The sequence below is a fragment of the Galeopterus variegatus genome, unplaced genomic scaffold (assembly GCF_000696425.1).
Source record: "Galeopterus variegatus unplaced genomic scaffold, G_variegatus-3.0.2 Scaffold2360, whole genome shotgun sequence".
In the NCBI taxonomy this organism is placed as follows: domain Eukaryota; kingdom Metazoa; phylum Chordata; class Mammalia; order Dermoptera; family Cynocephalidae; genus Galeopterus; species Galeopterus variegatus.
This window is the reverse complement of record NW_007728471.1, coordinates 85,607-100,897: the sequence shown is the minus strand read 5'-3', so window position 1 is coordinate 100,897 and position 15,291 is coordinate 85,607. Positions and strand designations below refer to the sequence as shown.

The 15,291-nt window shown below is 41.8% G+C and overlaps 1 protein-coding gene across 1 annotated transcript in view; it reads right to left on the bottom strand.

The window, feature by feature from the left end:
* The window catches only part of CEACAM20 (carcinoembryonic antigen-related cell adhesion molecule 20), a 32,315-nt gene extending 20,830 nt beyond the window's left edge, over positions 1–11,485 (bottom strand). The window contains 1 exon segment of the mRNA XM_008581470.1: positions 11,381–11,485. Within this exon segment, the coding sequence (XP_008579692.1) occupies positions 11,381–11,485 (105 nt within the window).
* Positions 11,486–15,291: the final 3,806 nt, after the last annotated feature.

Genomic DNA, 15,291 nt, shown 5'->3' with positions numbered 1-15,291 from the left:
TGATGCAAAAATTATAACACTCTCTGATGTGGTTCTCAATGTATGTAAAGGAAATAGTAAGACAATAATATCATAAAAGGGGGAGGGTAGTGAGAGGTAAAAAGAGGTAAGGTTTCTATATTTCACCTGAACTGGTAAGATGTCAACACCAGTAGACTGTGATAAACTATGTATGTAATACCTAGAGCAATTGCTTAAAAGTCTGTGCAAATAGATACACTCAAAAACAGTATAGATACGGGCCAGCCCGGTGGCGCACTGCTACAGTGCACCGCTTGGGAGCGCAGCGGCTCTCCCGCTGAGGGTTCGGATCCCACATACAGACCGGCCGCTCACTGGCTGAGCGAGGTGCGGACGCAACACCGAGGGTTGCGATCCGGTTGCCGGTCCCGGTCCGGTACGGGTGCGACACTGAGGGTTGCGATCCGTTGCCGGTCACGGAAAAAAAAAAAAAAAAAGAAAGAAAAGACAACCCAAAAACACTATAGATAAATCAAATGAGAGTTTTTTAAATGTTCATGTAACCCATAAGGAGGTAGAAAAAAGAAAACAGAGAAGCAAAAAATTCAAAGAACAAACAGAGAACGAAAAATAAAAAGGCAGATTTAAGCCCTAACATGTCGATAATTACATTAAATTTAATAGCCTAAATATATGAATTAAAGGATTGAGATTTACAAACTGTATTTTTTAAATGAGCCAATTAAATGATAGCTACAAGAAACTCACTTCAAATATAATGATGTAGGTAGGCTGAAAAGAAAAAGATGGAAAAATATATGCCATGCAAATATTAATCAAAAGAAAACAGGAGTGGTTATTTTAATATCAGATAGAGTCCAGAGCAAAGAAAATTACCGGGAACAGAGAGAGTTATTACATAAATACAAGAGTTAATCCACCAAGAAGACATAGCAATCCTAAATATGTACACACCAAAAAACAGAGCTGCAAAGAAAAAATTGATAGAACTGTAATGAGAAATAGACAAATCCACAATTATAGTTTGATACTTTAGCACCACTCTCAAGTATTGATAGAACAGCTAAAAAAAAATGATACAGGAACCCAATACCACCATCAACCAACAAGATCTGACACTTGTGGAACACTCCACCCAACAATGGCAAAATACATAGTCTTTTCAAATATTCCCAGAAAATATGCCAAAATAAACTATATCCTGGGTTATAAAATAAATCTCAACAAACTTAAAAGAACTGAAATCATACAGAGTGTGTTCTCTGACCACACTGGAATCAAGCTAGAAATAGCTGATAGAAAGATAACAGCAAAATCTTCAAACACTTGAAACTGAAATAAGCAATGAGTCAAAGGAAAAGTCTTGGGGGAAAGCAAAAAATACATTGAACAGAATGAAAATGAAAATACAACACATCAAATTTTGTGGAATGCAGTTAAAGCAGTGCAGAGAGAGGAATTTACAGAATGAAATGCTTATATTAGACAATAGGGAAAGTCTTGAATCAATAATCTAAGTTACCAACTCAATGTATTAGAAAAACAATAAGAAATCCAAATCAAGGAAAATAAATAAAAGAATAAAGATCAGAAACCAATACAATTGAATAGAGAAAATCAATGAAACAAAAAGTTGGTTCTTTCAAACAACAAATAAAATTGATGAACCTCTAGCATTACTGACAAAGAAAGAAAGAGAAAAGTTACTGATTACCAGTATTAGAAAATTACCAATCAATCACCAATATCAGGAAAGAAACAGTGAATATCACTACAGGCCCTGCTGACATCAAAACGATCATAAGGGAACATGAATTTAACAATTTCGATTAAATGAACCTATTCCTCAAAAAGCACAAACTACCACCACTAACCCAATATGAAATGGATAATTCAAATATTGAAAAAGAAACCTCTAGGACCAGATAGTTTCACATGAGAATTCTACCAGCTGTTCAAAGAATCAACACCAATTCTACCCAATTTCTTCCAGAAAACAGAAGAGGAGGGAACACTTCCCAATTCCTTTTATAAGGCCAATATTACCTCAATAACAAAATCAAACAAAGACAACAGAAAAGGAGGAGGAGGAGTGGGAAAGAGAACCAAAAACCAATATCCTTCACGAATATAGACACAAAAGTTGTTAACAAAATATTAGCAAATAGAATTTGGCAATACATAAAAAGAACTGTACACCTTAACCAAGTGGGGATATTCCATGGATATAAGACTGGTTTAATATTTGAAAATCAATCAATGTAATTCACCATATTAAGAGACTAAAGAAGAAAAATCACATGACCATATCAATCAATACAGAAAAAGCATCTGACAAAATTCAATACCAATTCATGACTTTAAAAACTCTCAGAAAACTAGGAATAGAGAGGAACTTCTTCAACTTGATAAAGAATATCTACAAAAAAACTACAGTTAACATCATGTTTGATTATAGTAGACTAAATACTTTCCCCCTAATATCAGAACAAGTCAAGGATGTCTGTTCTAATAACTCTTATTCAACATAATACTAGAAGTTCTAACCAGAGCAATAAGACAAGAAAGGGAAATAAAAGGCATACACATTAAAAAGGAAGAAATAAAACTGCCCTATTTGAAGATGCCATGATAGCCCATGCAGAAAATCCTAAACAATGTACCAAAAAAGGCTTCTAGAACTAATAAGTAAGTTCAGTTAAATCTCAAGACACAAGATCAATATACAAAAAATTCAATTGTGTTTCCATATACTAGCAATAAATACATAGAAACTGAAATTTAAAATACAGTGTAATTTACAATTGCTCAAAAAAATGAAATGCTTGTGTAAAAATCTAACAAACATGTGCAGGACTAGTATGCTGAAAACTACAAAATGCTGATGAAATAAATCAAAGAAAATCTAAATACATGAAGAGACAAACTATGCTCATGAATTAAAATACCCAACAGAGTAAACATGTAAATTCTCTCCAATTTGTATACAAGTTTAATCAATTTCCTTCAAAATCTCAGCAAATTTTCATTGATATAGACAAGAGTATTTTAAAATTTATGCGGAAAGGGAAAAACTGAATAACTAAAACAATTTTGAAAAAAATAAAGTGGGAGGTATTACTCTCTGTGATTTCAGAATTTATTATATAGCTACAGCAGTCATGACTGCATGGTATTGGTAGAGAGATAATCACATAGATCAATGAAACAGAATAGAGAATTCAGAAATAAATTTATACAAATATGCCCAACTGATTTTCGACAAAGATGCAAAAGCAATTCAATGGGGGAAGTATACTCTTTTCAAAAAATGGTGCTGGAGCAATTAGATGAACAAAAAATAAAACTTTGACCTAAACTGCATATCTTATACAAAAATTAAGTAAAAGTGGACCACACACTTAAATGTAAAATATAAAACAAGACTTTTAGAAGAAAGTGGGAGAAAATCTTCATGAACTAGAGCTTGATGAAGAGACTGTAGACATGACTCCAAAAGCACGATCCATAAGAGAAAAATTGTTTATTCATCAAAATTTAAATTTTTTCTGTGTAGAAAACCCTGTTAAAAGTATAAAAATATAAGCTATTGACTGGGAGAAAATATTTGGAGATCACATATCTGACAAGGGACTTGTATCTAGAATGTGCAAATTCTCAAAACTCAATAGTTAAAAAATCCAATTAAAAAATGGACAAAGGACATGAAGAAAGATCTCACCGAAAAGGATATACATCCCAACACAAAGAAATGATAATTGTTTGAGGTGATGAATATTCCAATTATCCTGATTTGATCATTATGCATTGTACATTTGTATCAAAATATCACATGTACCCCATAAATATGTACGATTATCATAAATCAATTTTTAAAATAAGCTAACTTTTTAAAAGGATAGACAAATGGCAAATAGGCACTTGAAAAGATATTCAACATCATTAGCCATCGGGGAAATGCAAATTAGGACCATGGTAAAACACTACTAGATACCTACTGAACAACTAAAATTGGGGAGCAGGGAAGTGACAATATGAAATGCTGCAAAGAGTGCAGAGAGACTGGGTCTCCCATTCATTGCTGGTGGACGTGTCAAATGGCACGGCCACTCTGGGAAAGAGTTTGGCCATTTCCTTAAAACACTAAACAGACAGTTATCATATGACCCAGCAATTATACTTGTGGGCATTTATTCTACAGGTCTGAAAACTTACGTACACACAAAAACCTGCAAATAAAAGGTTTTTAGTAGTTTTATTTATAATAGCAAAAAACAAAAAAAGCCCCAAAACAAACTAAAATATCTTTCAATAGGTGAATGATTAAACAAACTGATACATTCACAACATGGAAAGCTGCTCAGTAATAAAAAGGAACAAGCTATTGACGTGTAACTGATTGGATGGATCTCAAAGGCATGACGGGTGAGTGAGAAAAAGAAGCCACTCCCAAAAGGTCACATTCTGTAAAATTCCGTTTATATAACGTCCTTGAAATGACGAAATTACAGAGATGGAGAACAAATTGGTGGCTGCCAGGGGGTAGAGATGGTAGAAAAGAGAAAGATGGGCGTGCCTGTAAAGAAATGGCCCCAGTGAGACCTTCGTGGTGATGAAATGTGTCTGCATCTTGATTACGGTGGTTCACCTGATCATGTGATAAGTTGTCATATAACCACACACACACACACACTGCAACGGTATCACTCCTGGTTGTTATACGGCACTGTAGTTACATGGGATGTACCTATTTGGGGAAAACTGGAAAAAGTACATGGGACCTTTCCATGATACTGTATCTCTGAAACTTTCTGTGAACCTATAATTATTTCAAAATAAAAAAGTATTAGGTTTTAAAAATTAAATCTAAAAAGAAATATGCCAAATGTTATTAATTGCCTATTTTAAGATTTTTCCTTTTTTATGTTTTCTACAATAAACATATGTTATCTTGTTTTTATCACAGTAGTTTCAAAAAAAGTCTTCCTCAACCCATGGTCATGAGAGGCCTACCCAGCTGTTCCTCTCGGTGACAGGGGCAGTGGCCTCTCCTGAGACAGCCCTAGGAGGACGGCTTCACCGGTGAAGGGCGTGGGGAGAGCAGAGCCTCTCCTGGCTGAGGATTCCTGAGCAGCAGGGCAAGGATCAACCATTCGTGACAGAAAACATGGAAAACAGACACATTGCTGGTGGGAATGCAAGATGGTACAATCACGATGCGGGGAGATTTGGCGACATCTAGCAATTTTTGTATGCATTTGCTTTTCAAACCCACTTCTAGGAAGTTCACCTGAAGAAACACCTCCAGCGATATGTCAACACGTGTGCAAAAGTTTATTCATTACAACATTGTTTGTCGTTGCAAAATATTGGAAAGTACCTCTATGTCCAAAGCATAGGAGAGTCGTTGAATGAATTATGGAATCTCTGCACGATGGAGAGCAGCTTTAAAAAAATAAAAAAGGGAAAATATCTAGGACCGGGTATGGAGTGGTTTCTGGGACTTCCTGTGAAGTGAAAAAAATGCAAATACACAAATCTGTCCATCTTTATGGGGGGGGAAAGCACAGGAAGGATAAACCAGGAAACAACGAAGTTAGTTGCCCACAAGGCGTGGGGGAAAGCGAGGTAGAAAGAGTGGGGAGGGAGCGGCCCTTCTCTGAGGGATCGTTGTGTGTAGTTTGGACTCTTGAAAGCATGTTAATACTCTAGATATTCAAAAATAAAATTAAATTGAAAATCAAATGAATCTAATTGCATTTCAAATGAAAATCATAATGATCCTGAGGGGGAAGGAAAGGTGGGTTGGAGGAAGGGAGGGAGAGGAACAGGGAAGGATGGGGATGAAAGGACTAACGCAAGTGATTTGCTATATGCCCTCAGTCTTTGACAGTTTGGGGTGCAGAACTGCAAATAAGTCCTGAACTTTTTTTTTAGTAGAATTGTTTTTTGCAGTGGTATCGGTGGCACATTTTTAAATCATGTTAGATGCATTATTAGGAGCATATTGCTGTAGTGAGCAAATGCATTAATGTGTTGATGCTGTTGGTAGCCAGGGTTCTCACTGTGGAGGAAGGGACATACCAATAGGGAGCAGGGAAGGCAGAAAGAATGGAACTGGAGGTACTGGTGTAAATGCATGATTTCTAAAATATGCGTAATTATGTGTATATGTGGGTATATGTGTATGTGTGTGAATGCATGCATATATTTTCTAGCTCTGTCCACTGAAATGGCCTAGAAGCAAAGATACCTTAGCAGCACTGAGTACACCTAGCCCCCAGATCTCGGTTTCTAATACCATACCCCACTGAAAGGAACCAGGGCTCCCCAGGGAAGTGGCTGGTTCCAGGAGTGGAGCAGGATATGTACAATGTAAGCCTCGAATATTTTATTGTGCCAAAAAGGAAGGAAGCACTTTTTTAAAATGGGAGCTGTCAAAAGGAAAATTGAAGGGGCTCCCACTGGCCAAATCTTGAAGAATTTAAGCACCCAAATATTGAGTAATGAATTATAAACCATTAAAACAGAAAGTTATGAGGGGTGGTCGGTGAGCTCAGCTGGCTAGAGAGTGGTACTGATAACACCAAAGCCCAGGGTTCGATCCCTACACCAGCCAGCTGCCAAAAAAAAAAAAATAAAAAGGAATTTATGAGTCCATAAGTCCATATTAATAACAGATAGGATAATAGGTAGAATAGATGATAGATAGATGATAGATGGATAGATAGATAGATAGATAGATGAGATAAAGAGGAGGAGGAGGTGGGAGAGAAGAGAAGGTTCTTGCTTCCAGAAGAATCCCAAGTTCTGGTAGGTCAGCGTGGAGAGACTGCTGGACTTAGAAAATCAACATTTGCAACCCTCTCAGTAAAGACCTCTGAAGCAAGAATCATCAATGGATCAAAACTGCACAATCTTGGGGGGCAGTTTTGATGAGGAGTAGGAGGTGGTCTTAAAGAGTCTCCCCACAGAATGCTTACTGGTTGCAAGGGAGGAAAAAGAAAACAGTAATTATACAGTAGAGTAATTGGGCAAAACCTTGACTGGGTGGTCGACATTTACATCACTTTAGAGGGACAGATGGACATCGTGTCCCCCAGATGTTCAACACGCTGAGAAGGACACATCACATACGCAGTATTCTGGCCCAGAATGCCTAACTTCAATTTAATTATAAGGAAATATCAAACACAAAATAAGGGATGTTTTAATTTTTAAAGGGGGAGGTATATTCTTCAAACATGTCAACGTCATTAAAGATAAAGCTGTGGGAAACTTCCAAATTAAAAGAGTCTACACAGGACACAAAATGCACTGTCTGATTAGAGAACTAGATAGGGGAAAATACGCTGTAACCGACTTTGTCGTGTCAGTTGATAAAGCTGGGATACAAATGGGAGATTAGATAAAAGTATTGTATCACTGTACATTTATGAAATGGCTAACTGTGGTTATGTAAGCCAATATCCCTGTTCTTAAGAAGTACACACCGATGATGTGTTTAGAGGTAAAGGACCGTGATGTCTGTAATTTACTCTCAAATGAAGCGGGGGTGGATAGAGAGCGAGCGAGCGAGGGAGCGCACAAATGATAAAGCAAATGGGGTTCAATATCAACAATAGATGAATCTGGATAAAGGAGATACGGGCGTTCTTTGTACTCTTTATTTTCATAACTTTTTATAAATTTGAAATTATTTCCAAATAAAATGTTCAAAATTTTTATGACAGAAAAGACCCAGTAGCCCTCAGAAAATGCTTTTGCTCGACACTCCCACCAACCACCCGGGAGTGCTCTCTTCCCACACCCTTGACAACACCGACTGCTGTCACACTTCAAAGTTTTAACAGCCTTGTGGGTGAGGACTGCATCTTGTCTTATTTTGCACTTCCTTCGTTGCTAATGACATAGGGCATCTTTTCATATTGTTATCTTTCTTCCTCTACAAATTATCCAAATCTTTCTCTTATTTTTTCTATTGAAGTATTTAATTTTTTTCTTACTGAGTTGTGGAAACTCTTTATATATTGTGTACATTATACAAGGATTTTATCTGAAATTATATCAAAATATTAGCACAGGGAATGATACAGAATAATTGCTCAGAAAAAGGATGCTTTCATCATGTGTTACTTTAATATCGGGGGGTTAATATTTAAATACTTCAATGTAATAGCACTTTAATGGTATGCAAGAAGATGGGTTCAGTAGAGACTGGGTTCAAATCCCACTGGCCATGCTGTTAAGCTTCCCTAAGCCTCAGTTTCCCTACTCATGAATTTAATCTAAAGGTTGTACTGAGGGGCTCATGACACTCTATCTGCAACAGGTATAGAACAGTACTTGGTATGCAGAAAGCACTTTCTAAATGCTAACTATTATTAATTGTGCTGCTGGAAAGCTCCCCACCACTGCCAAGGAGGAGCCCTTACCAGAAACACGTAGCATAGCATGATGGTAATTGTTTTCACCAAAAGAGATGCGATGCAGGGTGTACACGCCCTCCTCCCATGCTCTCATATCAGTGATGGTCAGGGAACCATTGGCACTGCCTGTGTCCCGGCCAGTGTGGGCTGGTCCTAGAGCGTGGCCATGGTTGTTGAAGTTAAAATTGAGGATCCGGGTAACCGAATTCGTGGTTGTTCCTCGGAGTCAGTTGTAGGAGATGAGATTCTGAGGGATCCCCTGGACAGATAGGGTGATGTTGTCTCCCTCGATGGCCCACAGAGGGACGGATGTGGTGGTCAGCTGGACAGACACCTGCTTGCTGCAGAAGCTCAGGAAGGAGGCTGAAGTAGGAAGTAAGGGGCACTATCATGGGGGTCACTTAGCAGCATCCAATACTAGATTCAGTCCTTATTAGATTCTCACTCAGAATTTAAGCAATGGGAAAGGGAAAAGCATGTTAAAGGCCCTGAGGCAGGAGTGATATTGTTGTTTTTGAGGTAACAGCAGGTAGATCAGTGTGGCTGGAGCTGAGTGAAAGGGAAAGAGGTAGGAAATATGGTCAGAGAGGTAAGGGGGGATAGATCACACGGGTGCTACTGGCATTTTTAGCAAGATAGTTATTGGTCGTGTGGCTCTGTCCTGTGTATTTCAAGTAGTTTATCACCTCCCCCCACCCCCACCCCATTGCAGCAGCATCTCCCTCCAGGCATTGAGACAAGGAACATCCCTACACATTGCCAAATCCCTGCTAGGGGGCAGTATTGGACCAAGTCGGGAAAATTCACGTAGGATCGTGTGGACAATTGTAGGGACTTTCCATTGTATTCTGAGAGTCAGAGAACCACTGGAGACTTTTGAGTTAAGGAGTAACACAATGTGCCTAACGTTCTCAAATGATCATTCTGGCTGCAGAGTGAATTGAATCCAAGGGTAGAGTTGCCACATTGCTCAGCTCCATGGAGTGAACTGCCATTCACATCGCAGTTAGTGCGAATGGTGCTTTCAGCAATTGTGCAGTGCACAACCTGCACAGCTATATGTGGTGACCCCAGGCAAGGTAAAAACAGGGGGTACCATTTAGGAGATGTCTGCAACAATCCAGGTGAGAGATATGAGTAGGGAAGAAATAAGGATTTATATCGCGTAACTGTTACCCGCAAGACAGGGCCATTTCCAAAACCTACCACCTCTGTAGGGACCCTCCAAGCGTCCAGCCATGTTTCTATGATGCCTCAACAGTCTAACTGTCCTTCTGCTTCCTCCCAGGTGCAGTCCAGGCCTAGGGGAGGTTCAAGAGTATCTGAGAGGCCCCTCCTCCTGCAGGGTTTTTAGTATTTCCTCCTCCCCAAAAAGGGCCCATCAGTCCTGTCCCCTAAATCCCACTCTCATTCACCCCCATATTCTTCAGTGAGGGTTAGGGAAAAGGTCCACTGGCACCAAGCTAGGGTCTCACCAGTTCTACAGGTTCCTCCAGGCTCTGCAATGACCAGCCGTCCAGCCCCAATGCTGCTTTGGCCAGAAAGAGCAGCTTGGCACTGCATTTGCTGACAGGCAGCATGGCCTATGCCCTGGGCAGGCGGGGCAGCCTCCACTTGTCCCAGAGATTCCTTCTGCCACCCAAGGTGCCAGGCATGCTGTGCTGTCCCTTGTGAGGTTACAGGGCTATTGGAACCAGCCAGGTCTCCAGGTTAATTTTGGTTAATTTTTTAGGGACCCACAGCCTTGTGTAGAAGGCTTGACATTGGATGGCCTTGAAGGATTTGGACATGAGCTTATCAGAACAAGTGAAAACAAGAAAAAAGATAAAAGTGGCCTCTTCACCTCAGATTCTGTATTGCAACAGTTTTCACTGGCAGGGTCAAGGCCTAAGATGGACAAGGAAAGCAGCCTGGTGGAGGGAGACTTTGAAATACACTTGATCCTTGATTTCCAAAGTCTGCAGGCCACTTGAGAAGTGGTGTAAATGGGCAGAGAGAGGGGACAGATGCATATTATTTGATCAATAGGGGGAAACAAAAAATAAGTTTGGAAACCACCGATCTAGAATTTCAAAATGACAACACCCAGGGCTGGTAAGGATAAGGCCAGAGTACGTTGGGGCAACTTTTCTGGAAAGCAATTTGGCAAGATGTGTTAAAAGACACGTGCATTTTCTTTGACCCCAGAATTTCTCTTCTATTTTTCTTAAGAAAATTATTATAGATATATGAAAATATTTACTTCTAGAATAATTATGACAGCATTGTTTATAGCAAAAAATAAAATGGAAACAACCTGTGTTCTGTTCTGCAGAGAAACAGAACCAATAGAATGTATTCTATTGGAGGGTGTGTGTGTGTGTGTGTGTGTGCGTGCGTGCGTGTGTGTGCGTGTGCGTGTGTGTGCGTGCGTGCGTGCGTGCGTGTGAGTGCGTGCGTGCGTGTGCGTGCGTGTGTGTGTGTGTGTGTGTAAAACCTGGAGGCTAATGAGCCAGAATTCTGCAGGGCAGGCAGGCAGGCTGGAGACCCAGCCTCCACAGTATGACCCCTGCCAGCCTTTCCCCCATTAATGTTCANAAAACAGGGGGTACCATTTAGGAGATGTCTGCAACAATCCAGGTGAGAGATATGAGTAGGGAAGAAATAAGGATTTATATCGCGTAACTGTTACCCGCAAGACAGGGCCATTTCCAAAACCTACCACCTCTGTAGGGACCCTCCAAGCGTCCAGCCATGTTTCTATGATGCCTCAACAGTCTAACTGTCCTTCTGCTTCCTCCCAGGTGCAGTCCAGGCCTAGGGGAGGTTCAAGAGTATCTGAGAGGCCCCTCCTCCTGCAGGGTTTTTAGTATTTCCTCCTCCCCAAAAAGGGCCCATCAGTCCTGTCCCCTAAATCCCACTCTCATTCACCCCATATTCTTCAGTGAGGGTTAGGGAAAAGGTCCACTGGCACCAAGCTAGGGTCTCACCAGTTCTACAGGTTCCTCCAGGCTCTGCAATGACCAGCCGTCCAGCCCCAATGCTGCTTTGGCCAGAAAGAGCAGCTTGGCACTGCATTTGCTGACAGGCAGCATGGCCTATGCCCTGGGCAGGCGGGGCAGCCTCCACTTGTCCCAGAGATTCCTTCTGCCACCCAAGGTGCCAGGCATGCTGTGCTGTCCCTTGTGAGGTTACAGGGCTATTGGAACCAGCCAGGTCTCCAGGTTAATTTTGGTTAATTTTTTAGGGACCCACAGCCTTGTGTAGAAGGCTTGACATTGGATGGCCTTGAAGGATTTGGACATGAGCTTATCAGAACAAGTGAAAACAAGAAAAAAGATAAAAGTGGCCTCTTCACCTCAGATTCTGTATTGCAACAGTTTTCACTGGCAGGGTCAAGGCCTAAGATGGACAAGGAAAGCAGCCTGGTGGAGGGAGACTTTGAAATACACTTGATCCTTGATTTCCAAAGTCTGCAGGCCACTTGAGAAGTGGTGTAAATGGGCAGAGAGAGGGGACAGATGCATATTATTTGATCAATAGGGGGAAACAAAAAATAAGTTTGGAAACCACCGATCTAGAATTTCAAAATGACAACACCCAGGGCTGGTAAGGATAAGGCCAGAGTACGTTGGGGCAACTTTTCTGGAAAGCAATTTGGCAAGATGTGTTAAAAGACACGTGCATTTTCTTTGACCCCAGAATTTCTCTTCTATTTTTCTTAAGAAAATTATTATAGATATATGAAAATATTTACTTCTAGAATAATTATGACAGCATTGTTTATAGCAAAAAATAAAATGGAAACAACCTGTGTTCTGTTCTGCAGAGAAACAGAACCAATAGAATGTATTCTATTGGAGGGTGTGTGTGTGTGTGTGTGCGTGCGTGCGTGTGTGTGTGCATGTGTGTGTGTGCGTGTGCGTGCGTGTGTGTGCGTGTGCATGTGCGTGCGTGTGTGCGTGCGTGCGTGCGTGCAGGCCACTTGAGAAGTGGTGTAAATGGGCAGAGAGAGGGGACAGATGCATATTATTTGATCAATAGGGGGAAACAAAAAATAAGTTTGGAAACCACCGATCTAGAATTTCAAAATGACAACACCCAGGGCTGGTAAGGATAAGGCCAGAGTACGTTGGGGCAACTTTTCTGGAAAGCAATTTGGCAAGATGTGTTAAAAGACACGTGCATTTTCTTTGACCCCAGAATTTCTCTTCTATTTTTCTTAAGAAAATTATTATAGATATATGAAAATATTTACTTCTAGAATAATTATGACAGCATTGTTTATAGCAAAAAATAAAATGGAAACAACCTGTGTTCTGTTCTGCAGAGAAACAGAACCAATAGAATGTATTCTATTGGAGGGTGTGTGTGTGTGTGTGTGTGTGCGTGCGTGCGTGTGTGTGCGTGTGCGTGTGTGTGCGTGCGTGCGTGCGTGCGTGTGAGTGCGTGCGTGCGTGTGCGTGCGTGTGTGTGTGTGTGTGTGTAAAACCTGGAGGCTAATGAGCCAGAATTCTGCAGGGCAGGCAGGCAGGCTGGAGACCCAGCCTCCACAATATGACCCCTGCCAGCCTTTCCCCCATTAATGTTCATCGCCTCCGTCCCTCCCTCCCACACATAGAGAACTCTATTCTCTTGCTCCTCGCTCAACACCTTGCCATCTCTGTGCCCCATGCCCTTCACCTGTGAAGGCCTACAGCAAGGGAGGGGTGCTGAACACTTACCTGGAGAGGGCTCTCCTTGACTCTGCATGGTAAAAGCCAAGTTTTCAGCTTGGCATTCAAGGCCTCTGCAAACAGGCCTCCACCTACATTTTCAACACTAACTTCCATATGCCTAGAAAGGAACTATGGTCTCTTATTCCCCACTCACTACCCTTGCACCCTCCCAGCCAGCCATTCCACCAGGCCCACAGGTGTGGAGGGGCCTGCTTTGTACAGGGAACCTTTTTTGGTTCCTCGTGCCCAGCAGGGTAACATGTGATGTCTTCAGCTTGACATTCAAGGCTACCACAGTCTGGTCTCTGCCAACTTGTCCACCATTAACTTCCATCAGAATAGAAAGAGAAGTCAGGAAGCTGATTCATCCCTCCCTATCCTCATCCTGTCCAGGGGTCCCCTCAACACTGCTGCAGAGATGAGAGCCCAACCCTCCTCCAGGAAAAGGAAAACCACAACTACTCAGTCCCTCATGAAGCCCAGGAAATACCCCACAGTGGCTGTCAAAAGCACACCAACCAGCACTCTGAGCACAATGCCAGCGGTGCTCCCTACAGGGATGGCTGGGTCCTGGCCATTGTCAACTGGGGCTTCTGTAGAAAGACAGGAGGGACAGAGATGGGGAGGCTATGGTAGGCCAAATGATTGTGCCCAAAGATGCCCAGGACTTAATCCCTGGAACCTGTGAATGTCACTCTATATGGTAAAAAGAGGCTTGGAAGATGTGATGAAGTTAAAGATCTTGAAATGGGGAGATTAGCCTGGATGATCCAGGTGGCACCTAAATGCAATTAGAAGTGTCCTTATAAGAGGGAAATATGACACAGAAGAGAAGGCCATGGTGGAAATAGAGGGAAACAGAGTCAGAGAGGGAAGATGCAATGGTGCTGGCTTTGGAGATGGAAGAAGAGACCATGAGCCAAGGAATGCACTTCTAGAAGCTGGAAAAGGCAAGGAAATAGATCCTCCCCAGGAGCCTCCAAGGGAGGGTCTCTGAGTCCCAAAGAAGTGCTCATGGGGCAGGAAGGCCTGTGTTCTACAGAAGCAGTTCTATCATGAGACTTCAAGGTCTCTTACAGATGAGAACATTTCCAGTTCTCAGAAAACCCAAGTGCAACAAGCCCAGGTCTTCAAACTCTCCTTGCTCCTTCCCACCTCAGGGCCTTTGCACTGTTCGTTCTGCCTGGAAGTCTGACCCTTCTCGCCCTGCACTGTCTTCACCTAGGTGACTATGTGGGTGGATGAATAGGTAGTTGGGTGGACGGGTGGGTGGGTGGGTGAATGTTTGTGTGGATAAGTGGCTGAATGGGAGAGTACATGGGTGGATGGATGGGTGTTCTAATTGGTGGATGGGTGGACGAATGGATGGGTATGTGCACAGAGGAGGGATGAGTTTGCTAGTGGATAAATGGGTGGGTCAATAGGTAAATGAGTGTTAGGCATAGATAGATTGATATGGAAGTCAATGGATGAATGGGTGGGTAAATGGGTTGGTGAGTGAATGTTTGCATAGATGAGTGGATGGATGGGCTGGGGGGTTGATGGATGGATGGATGATGAATGAATGGATGGATGGAAGGAAGCATGGATGTGTGGGTATGTGGGTGAATGGATCACATGAGGAAGCCCCGAAACTTTGATGTGTACTGCCAGCTGGGCTACACTCTGCGGGCTTGTGTCTGCATTGACAGTGTGGCAGCTGTACAGCCTGAACTATTAGCAAGACATGCAGGATGGAGAGGAGCTCCCCTGCTGCCCATGGTCTCCCGTTCACCTTCCATGTGCGTTCGATAGGCAGGGTGTATAGTTGGCAAAGCAAGAGAGGATGAGATTGGAGCCAACCACAAAGATGGAATCCATGGGATTTATCAAGGGGACATCAGGACTGTCTGTGGAAGACAGAACAGATACTCTCAAGATATTCTTTTTTTTGGGGGGGGGAAATAGAATAATTTAATTTTAGATTTAACTTGAAATTTAGTTTGGTTTTTTTTAAATTTTATTTTATTTTGTCAATATACAATGTGGTTGATTATCGTGGCCCATTACCGAAACCTCCCTCCCGCCTCCCTCTCTCCCATCCCCCCCAACAATGTCCTTTCTATTTGCTTGTCATATGAACTTCAAGGAATTGTAATTGTTGTGTCTTCTTCCCTCCCCCCCAGGTTATTTGTGTATTTATT